The sequence below is a fragment of the Miniopterus natalensis genome, chromosome 11 (assembly GCF_054644295.1).
Source record: "Miniopterus natalensis isolate mMinNat1 chromosome 11, mMinNat1.hap1, whole genome shotgun sequence".
NCBI lineage: Eukaryota > Metazoa > Chordata > Mammalia > Chiroptera > Miniopteridae > Miniopterus > Miniopterus natalensis.
The window spans coordinates 70,513,405-70,522,893 of NC_142091.1; the positions used below are offsets into that span (position 1 = coordinate 70,513,405).

Below are 9,489 nucleotides of genomic sequence, written 5' to 3' on the forward strand. Positions count from 1 at the left end.
CATGCCTGCCCAGGCCTCCTGCACTGGGGCTCTTGACAAACAGCACTCGGCCAGATTGGCTGAGATCTGTCTTTGGATGGCTGGGAAGTCTGTCTGTCCCTTGTTTTTCTGCCCCCGAAGGAGCCGTGTCCTGCAAACCCCACAGAGGTTGTGAGTGGCAGTTTCCCCCCCCCCCCCCAGGGGGCCAGGCCATTCCAGGTCAAATCAAGTTTGGGACTGCTGAGCAGAGCAGCCACTGTCTTGGGAGGGCTGGCCCAGAGGACAGAGGTGCCAGGCACTAAGGCTCCCCAGGCTCCAGCCCCAGAAATGAGATGGGTCCTGACTCGGCCTGTCCCCTTGGCCGGCAGGTGGGATCCGAGGCCGAGTCATGGCGGCAGAAGCCACCCCAGCGGCCGCAGTTATTCCCGGACCTGGAGCTGGGGGGCCCCAGCCTGGCCCCACGGGCCTGGCCCGGGAGGCAGCCCCTCGCGGCTGCGGGCCTCCAGACTGGCGCCCCGAGAGGCCGGGGAAGAGGAGCCTCCTTCTCAAGGGGCTGGGCGTGAGTGTCCGCTTCCTGGGGCCCTGGGGGGGAAGGAGCTGTGGGGGGGAGCCCTGAGGACGGAGCACGGGGAGAGAGCCTCCAGCTTCCCGGCTTAAGGCTCACCCTAAAATTGAAGACGCCGTGCGGGGGTGGGGACGGCTTTCAGGGCTGGGCCCCTAACGGCGGTTGCCTGCTCCCTGCCCAGGCCTCCCAAGTCGTGGTCGCTGTGCTGCACGTGGCCCTCGGGGGTTACCTGGCCTTCGCAGTCAAGGACCTTCACCTGGTGGTGCTGAAGTCTTGGTACCCATTCTGGGGGGCTGCGTCTGTGAGTAGGAGCCAAACATGGGCCAGGCGTGGGGGGCCCAGCCCCTGGGGCCAGATGCGAGGTGGGGCAGAGAGAACCCAGCCGGTGCCTTCTCCAGGTCCCTCTCTCCACTCTGTCCTCCAGTCGTGCCTGGAAGAGCCCCTTCCCAGGAGGTTTGCCTGGCTCTCTGTGCTCTCCCCTCCTTTAACAGGCGCCCCAGCAGAGAAGGGGGTGAGCATGCAGTGGGCGCCCCTCGACCTCCCTCGGGCTTCCAGGCAGCCAGGCTGCCTTCAGGTGCAGCAACACATCCTAGTGCCTAAGTCCCTGTCAGGGTCGGTCTGCAGGAGCATGAGGGTGTCCGCTGTGGCTCCTGTCCTCTGAAGGCCAGGGACCTGGGACAGGAGAGGAGACCAGCGCACACACAGTTCCCCAAGGCTCTCCAGGGCGTCCTGGGTCCCTGGTGGAGTCCTGCTCACAGTGTCCCAGCTCCATGGCACCCTCTTGGGCAAGTGTCCCAGCCACCCACTGTCACTTTGGTCCACTGTAGCAGCCCCAAGCTTCCAATGCACAGAGATGGAATTGTCTCCATGCGCAGTGCCCATTCATCCCTATGCCCCAGGTGGGCATGTAGTAGGTGCTCAGCAAACAGTTGTAAGTAAAACTGCAGAAATATACCAGAGACCTTGAACAGAGAGCTAATCTCCTACCCCCTGCAGGATTCAGGAAGAGAAAGGGTCTGTGTGGAGGGGATAGTTCAGCTGATCCCAGAGGGATGGTTTGGGCTAATAAAATGGGGAAGCAGGAGGGACTGGGAGGGCATTTGGAGTACAGGGCACAGCTTGATCCCAGGTGTGGAGGTTTGTGTGCAGAGGGCAGAGCAACTGGCTGGAGCAGGTCTGGGACCGGCCATGTGGCGGGCAAGGTGAGCTCCTTTTGTTGAGAAATGGTGTTCTCAACCCCCCTGGCCGCCACAAGTGGGTTTTCTTAGAGAACAGTGAGAAGGGAAGGGATTTGTGGGTTTCAAGGAACTCCAGCTTCTCTCGTATGACTGTTTCAAATCTGGCCTGCAGTTCCTCATTTCTGGGATCTTGCCGATAACAATGGAAGTGGTTTCAAAAACCTCTCTGGTAAGTTGGAGCACTGAGATCATTCCCTTCCATCCCCAGCCGGGGTCGCCTTGTGCAGGGCGCCTGTGTGCAGTGGAGATCGGGAGGCAGCCGGCCAGGATTTGCCGGGAGCAGGCACGAGTCTTCCAAATAGAAGAGGTGTCCAAGCAGAAAGGCCCCCTTGCCCTGAAGTCTGCCCCTCTCACGTCCCTGACTCCACGCTTTTCCCTCCGCCCGCTGCCCTTCCCTACCCCAGTTCCATCCACTGTCTGGCCTGGAGGTGTCATCCAGCCTGTCCTCCACACAGTGGCTGAGTGACTGTCCTCAAGTTCAAGTCTGACCCTATCACCCCACTGCTGTCGACTCCCCCTTGGTTCCCCGGTGCCCTGGGCTTGCCTCCAACAGCAGCTAGTCTGCAAGCCCCAGACCGCAGCTGGGTTTCCATCTGCTTCTCCCCTCTAAGTACCAGCCTGCCACAACTGTGCTCCTCCCCTGTGCTGTGCTGCACTGTCCCCTGCCCAGCACCTCGCCCTGTCCCCGCTGCAGGAATGTCCTTATTTATTACAAAGTCTTGGACCTAGAGGCCACCCCTGGGACCCCAGTCCTGTCCCTGTAGAAGGTGAGGGCCACTGGGGCCTCTCAGTGGTCAGCTAGCTAAAAATTCATGTTTTGCTGGGAGTCTTTGGCCCAGAGACGGGCAGAGTCTCCCCTGAGGTCACAGAGCAGGCTGCTGGCAGGCCTGGACTAGGTCTGGGTCTCCCACCTTGGACAATGCTGGTCCCTTTTGTTTTTTGCCTGTAGAAGTTGTGCCTGATAGCAAACATCATCAGCTTCTTCTGCGTGCTCGCCGGCCTCTTTGTCATTGCCAAGGATCTCTTTCTGGAAAGTCCCTTTGAGTCCCCGACCTGGAGACTGTACCCCAACAGCACAGTGAGTGCCCAGGCCCCAGGGTTCTCTGACTCCCAGGAAGGCGCGTTTCCGGCTCTCAGAAACCTCTTCTGGAGCCTGGGCGCAGGCGTAGGGAGCTCGGCCCGCCCGTTTCGTCCCATGAGGTCTCCCTGGCCTTCTCGCAGGTCAGCACCGCTCCCATCACTGAGTCCAATCCCACTGTTACAGATGGGGACAGTGAGGCCAGAGTGGGGTCAGCCTGAGGTCGAGAGGCCTGTTGGCAGCAAATTCAGGCCCACAGCCTGGAACTATTGGTTCCCTGTTGGAGGCTCCTTAGACACTGGAGCCCAGTGGCCCCAAGGTCATTATCCGTAAGCCTCCCAGTGCCTTGCCCCATTTCATGAGAGTGAACACTGAAGTCCAGAGAGGCTAAGTTAGTGGGCCAAGGCCACACAGCAAGTCAGGGGGGCAGGGAGGACTCGAAGCTGAGTCTAAGACTCCAAGCCCAGTGCTCCTTTCACCTCAGCCGCCTCTGAAGCAGGAGGTGGACCGGCCACCCCACGTGTGTGGCTGAGGGCCTCTGGGTCAGGTTCCAAAAGTCTGACCATGCTATGCTGGCTCTCTCTTCCATATCGCCTTCCCCCAGGCACACGCGCACGTGAGCACACATGCATGCACACACGTGCACGGACACACACACGGACACACACACACACACACACACTTCCCCACCAAGTGCTCTGGCCCCACGAGATGTCCCAGCTGCACTGTGGTGCTCAGCCTAGCTCTTCCCTCCCCAGCTGTAAGACACGCTCCTGGTCCCTGAGCCCCGGGATCCCCATCTAAGTGGGGTTGAATGAGGTGTGCCTAAGGCCACCTGCCGCTCCATCAGGGACCCATGAGGTTCTCCAGCCCTCAGACAGACAAATTTCACCAAGGACGCAGGGGCATTGGGCGTAGAGCAGTGACAGAGGCAGACCCACTCCCAGCCCCATGCAGCAGCCCCCCGCTCCCATGCACACCTGGGAGCAGGAGCCCCACTGCCCTCTGACCCCCCCTGAGCTGTGTGATGGGTGCAAGCACCCAGTGAGGCCTTGCCCTGTCTCCCCCTCCCAGGTGCACATCCAGAGACTGGAGCAGGCCCTGCTCTGCTTCGCCTGCTTTGAGGTCTTGCTGCCTGGGCCCACGGCTGCCGTAGCCTGCAGGAAGGGCCGCCTGTCTGCAGAGGTGAGGGCCCTTCAGGGATGGGGACGTTCAGGCAGGGGGTACATGGGAAGCATGTCTCTCACTCGTTGCTGAGCATTTCCTAAGCGGGGCCACAGAGGAAGCCCACAGTCCAGTAGGGGAGAGAAAGGACAGGGCAGAGAATGCCAACTTGAGGTGAAAATGCAGGGCCACCAAAGAGAAAAAGCCACGGCCCTCAGAGCAGCAGGCCACTGCACTCCCGGCTCCAAAGGCTGGGGAGAGCTCATTGGGGAGATCAGTGGAGGGCAGGATTCAGCCACAATGACAGAAGGGACTTCCCGAATGGGGACAGCATGTGCAATAGCTTGGTGACAGGACAGGGAAGGTCTGGGAGAGCTGAAGCATGTCGTGGGGTCTGGCTGCGGTGGGCAGGAGAGGGGTCATCGGGCTGGGCACTCAGGCACACCAGGTACTCATCTAGGAGGCGCTCAAGATAAACGTAACTTCAGCTGAATCTTCCCAACAACCCTCTGAGGTAGGTACTTACTTCCCCATTGTACAGATGAATAAAGTGAGGCTTAGAGAGGTCACATCACTCCCCAAGCCCAAGCATCCCGTAAGGAAATCCAGGCCTCAGCCCACGGTGTGTGTAACCCACAGCCAGGCCCTGTCTGCATGTGTGAATGGCAGAGCCACCGGCTAGGAAGCAGAAGTCTATCCTTGCCCCAGCGGCCCTGACCAGAAGTGATTTCCTACGCTCATTTTACCGAAGAAAAAGATTCATATTATAAGCTTCACTTTAGAACTCTATGAAAACGTATGTTGTAAATTCCCCATAATCCTGCTAGTTGAACACTGATTGTTTTCATGTTAGTGTAATCCATCTACTGAGTTTTCATGTAATGCAGATATGAGTTGGTGGCCCCAAGTTTTATGTAACACCAAGCAAATCAGTTGTCCCAGTCACTGCCCAGCTGTCTGGCAGAATCTTCTCATTAGGGCATCAGAGAGCTGGCAGGGGGCCTGCAATCACTGAGGCCAACCCCACTTTTAGAGACGGGGACACCGAGGCCCTTACCTGGCTGCAGGAATTAACAGAGATTTTTCCTACTTATGGCACTTGCAGTGCCAGGCACCATGCTAAATGCTGCATACAATTGTATCAGTTTCCTGTTGCTGCTATAACAAATTATCACAAAGTCAGCAGCTTAAAATGACATAGCTGTGTTACCTTACAGTTCTGGCCGTCAGCAATTTGAATGGGTCTCCCTGGGCTAGAAGCAAGGTATCAGCAAGGTTGCCTTCCTTCTGGCGCTGTTAGCATTAGACATGCTCCTAGTGTATGGCAGCTAGGAGGGACCTTGGTGTGTCACCTGGCCCAGTCCCACTGGGGAATACGACAGGGTGAGCGACTTGTGTGTAGTCGCCTGCATGCTGGTAGCCAGCCTGGAATGAGGGCCTGTCCCCATTCCCTTCTCGAGAACAGGGTTGTAGGGAGAGCCGTGCACCACCTTCACGGAAGTCCGTCTGTCTCTCCAGCTTCAGTGTCCCCATCTTCATGGGAAACAGGACCTCAATAAGTGAGCCAGTGGGAAAGTGCTTTGTAAAAGGGCCTCTTGCCCCACATATGTGAGCACTGGGGACAGTGGCTTCTCTTTTGCAGAGGGATGACTTGTCCCTTGTTCCTGACACACCATTGGAGCTCAGGGGGCCTCCTCCATCCTATGAAGACGTGACTCAAGGTGGCACATGGAAGGAGCCAAAGCAGGGGTGAAGAGGCCTTGGGACTTGTTGCAGCATCACCCCGTGGTCCCTTCCCCAGGCGGTCATTACCTGAAAGGGGCAAACGGTGCTGTGTGGAGAACTGTCTGACCTGTTCTGGTGGCCAAGATGGGATGGTCCCCATCTCTTCAGGCACAGAAGGGACCTCCAGGCCCTCAACCACATAACCCCTCAGCACCTGCCCAAGCTGGCCCAGGGCATGGCCAGGTCCTCCCCGCCCACCCTGCCAGCTCAGGAGCAGACCACGGTGCCCACTCCACACCGCCTCCCTTCCCCATCCGCTTTCCCCAGTCAGTGGTGGAGGCTCGGGAGCTTGTCCACGTGGAGCTGTGAAGGGAGCCCAGGGGGCCCGGCCTCTCCTGCACTCAACCTGCTAAGTCTCCGGGGGAACCTGTGTGTCTGAATCCCTGGAGGTGGGGTGGGGGCAGCAGGGACGTTGAGTCCGACAGAAACCATGACCGGTCCTTCCTCCAAGCTGTCCATGCGCCTCTCTGCCTCCCGGGGCCTCAGCGGCTCCCTGCACAGCGAGGGGCAGGTGGGCGAAGTGAGCACAGCGCCCCCTGGCCAGCTCCCAGGGCAGGAGCCCGTCAGCGACACTGTGACGTCCTGACAGCGGAGGTGGCGGTGAACGGTCAGCCCCTGCGTTCCACACCTGCTTGTGCTGAGTGAACAAGGTGAGGGAGAGGGACCCGCCTTCCTCATTTCCCAAATTTCAGACGTCCGAGGACAATCTTCACGATGTTTGTTTGTGGACTGCATTATATTCCCTTTGTTTCCTTAAATCGATGTTTTTCTCATCTCATATTATTTGAGAGGGGTGCTTTGTATCAGCAACAAACAGAAAGTCAGTATCTTCCCATGAAAAGAAGCTAACCACAGAAATAATGTAAACAGGATGAAAATAAAGCAAACTTGACTCGCCACCCACCTCCTTGACCTCACCTGTGATTCTCTGCCTCCTGGCTGGCTGTGCTCCAGCCACTCTGGCTTTCTTGGGGTGCCACAGACACCCCGGCACACCCTTCCTCTCAGCCACCTCCTGCCCTCCCTCTGCCTAGACGCCCTTCCCCCAGGTATTTGCAGAGCCCACTCTTTGAATCTTGACTAAGCTACGGACTCTGGGCCAAGCCCGATGGCACTTAATCCCCTCAGCAATTCGGTTCTGTGACTAAAACAGATCAAAGTAGTATGTAGAAATGTATTTTACAACTTCAATTTTATAGCATGTATCTATTATAAAGTGAGTCCCTGTGAACAATGAGGTTATTGCTGTGAGCACATTTGAAGCCAAGGAGTGTGGGTCTTAACTGCACGCACGTTGTTTCTGAATTTGACTTGATTGCAGGGTGCCGAGAAAGGGGTGATGCAAACAGATGAGTAATGGTTTGCACCAGCTTGCCTCATGATCTCAGGGAGAAACTGTAAGTCAAAGTCAGCATGGAAATGGGTTGGCTTTCTGGGGGCAGCAGCGACATTTGCCGTGGGCTTGGTGACAGTGAACCTGGGGCTCTGGATGCCTTCAGCAGGCAGAGGGGTGGGAATGCCTGCCTGCCATCACCTGCCTGAGCAGACCTGGGCTGCCAGGCGATCGGCCGACACCCATTTATAAAAGGAAACTCACAGGCTTTCATAGGGATGAAATCAGTATTTCTGCAGATAGCAGGGGGGCATCTGGGAGGGAAGCCACTGAGGACAGATGACCCGAGGGTGAGCCCTGTCCCTCACTCCTGCTGTGGGTTTGCGTCTGGCAGGAAAGCAGCCAGGAACTGTGTTAGGCCCTTTGCACGTAGCATCCTATTTAATCCTGGAGATCCCCTGGATAGGTATTTTCCCCCTTTGAGATGAGCAAACGGAGGCTCAGGAATGTCAGCTGACTTGGTCGGAGGTGGAAGTCAGTGCAGAGGGCTCCCAGTCAGGAGACCTTGTTCCCGCCACAGAAACAGCGGGGCTGAAGGGCCGAAGGGCTGAAGGGCCCTGCTCTGCATACCGGCCTGAGCAGAGGGGCCACTGGGGGCCCTGCAGATCGTCATCGGCTTGCTCCCTGTCAGCTGTGGGCCATCCTGGCTGCCACCAAGCTTCGTGGAGTTTCCCACCACTTTCTGGTGTCCACTGGCTGGTGGAGCACTGATGAGTGCCCTGAGCGGGAGGGGCCAGGGGACGACTCTCTACAGGGACATGGGGGCTCTGCTCCCACCCTAGGCCTCTGGGGGAGAGTCTAAATCCACATGGGGGTGAAGGTGCAGGATGCAGAGCTGTTCAGAGCGGGAGGGGAACAGGCAGGACTGGAAGGCCCAAGGGAGGGCGCTGGGCTGCAGGGGGTCCGCTCAGGGTGGCAGCTGCTTCAGGGCACCTGGGCCCAAGAGGAGGGCAGTAGAAAATGTGCCCCTATCCCAACAGATTTAGCCCAAGGAAGGAGAAAAGCATTTCCCCACACGGTGGCGCTCGAGCCAAGAAGTAAGTACAGCAACTGTAATGGAGCAAACTGCCGGCTCAGAGTCACAGACTGGATTCCCAGGCCAGACCTGTCAGCATCCAGCCCTGGGACTCGGGCAGGTTGTTTCCCTTCTCTTGGCCTTGGTTCCTCTGCTCTAAGAGACTGGTCCCTCCTCAGAGGGTGGTGCCGGGACCAGGGCTTGGCATCACCTGGGAACTGTTAGAAATCCACCCCAGACCCACCGAATAGCCTGCATTTGAACAAGTGTCCCAGGCTAATTGCATTCTCACAAAGTTCAGAAAGTGATGGACCAGGGACCTAGGAGTCTTCTGTGGTCACCTTCTAGAATTTAGTCCCGCCGAGTTCTGCAGAGCCCGGGGGAGACCTTGGCCCATCTCTGTTCCCATAAGCCCTCTCCCCACTGCTCTGTGATGACACACAGATGCCCGCCTTGGGGGTAAATCCTTCCCAGATGGCAGACTTTCCAGCACGAGGGTTTTGGGGGGAGACTGGGCTGTCCCTGGGCTCTCTGGGACCGGAACCCTCCTCCGTCCCTGCGCAGTTCTTCATCTGAGGAGCAGCCACCCTGAGGCTCGCGGCAAAATGCACAGTTCCTGGGCTAAGTTCCACAGCCATCGCCTTTGCCTCTGGGCACACAGCTCATCCTGGAAAACCTCACCAGAAGGTGGATCCTTGGGGGTCCCTTTCCACAGGGTGGTGGGGTGGGTGTGGAGCAGGCCTTTGCGCTCAGGCCCACGCGCTCAGGCCCACCTCCCTGCGGTCTGAATTCCTGGCCACCCTCCTCCCCTGGGGTGTGCGTCCCAGTCCTCCACGCCTTTGTTATAGCCCGCACCTCTCTGTGGCTACCCAGTTGCCCCTGGCGGGACAGGTGGAATGCAGAGCCACATGGCATTAACCTTGCAGGACCTCCTGGGCCAGAGCTTCAGAGGAGATCCAGCCTGTCCCCTGAGCAGCACCGGCCAGAGCCATGAATTTGAATCTAGGGCCCTGGGGATTTGTGTGTTAGTTTTCTAAGGCTTTGGGGAAAAATTAGCACAAACTTGGGGGCTTAAAACACAGAAGTTCATAGTCTCACAATTCCAGAGGCCAGAAACCCCGGATCAAGGTGGTGACAGGGTCATGCTCTCTCTGAAGGCTCTGGGAGAATCCTCCTTGCCTCTCCTGAGCTTCCCGTGGTTGCCCGCAATCCTTGGTGGCATTGGCTTGTGGCCCCATCACGTCACCCTCTTCCATCACACGGTGTCCCCTT

At 58.0% G+C, this 9,489-nt stretch overlaps 1 protein-coding gene across 1 annotated transcript; it reads left to right on the forward strand.

Annotated features, from left to right (window-relative positions):
• Positions 1-367: 367 nt before the first annotated feature.
• On the forward strand, positions 368-6,647 carry MS4A10 (membrane spanning 4-domains A10). The gene is made up of 7 exons (XM_016200363.2): positions 368-538; positions 726-845; positions 1,895-1,951; positions 2,732-2,860; positions 3,935-4,045; positions 5,667-5,773; positions 6,599-6,647. The coding sequence occupies exons 1-7, from the start codon at positions 368-370 to the stop codon at positions 6,645-6,647; spliced, it is 744 nt and encodes a 247-aa protein (XP_016055849.2).
• Positions 6,648-9,489: the final 2,842 nt, after the last annotated feature.

What these genes read in the sequence shown, in the direction of transcription:
- MS4A10 (XM_016200363.2), top strand. Translation starts at nt 368, where the DNA reads ATGGCGGCAGAAGCCACCCCAGCGGCCGCAGTTATTCCCGGACCTGGA. An exon ending in TCCTTCTCAAGGGGCTGGGC is followed by an intron (nt 539 to 725) that starts GTGAGTGTCCGC and finishes CTCCCTGCCCAG; the next exon opens with GCCTCCCAAGTCGTGGTCGC. An exon ending in GACTGTACCCCAACAGCACA is followed by an intron (nt 2,861 to 3,934) that starts GTGAGTGCCCAG and finishes TCCCCCTCCCAG; the next exon opens with GTGCACATCCAGAGACTGGA.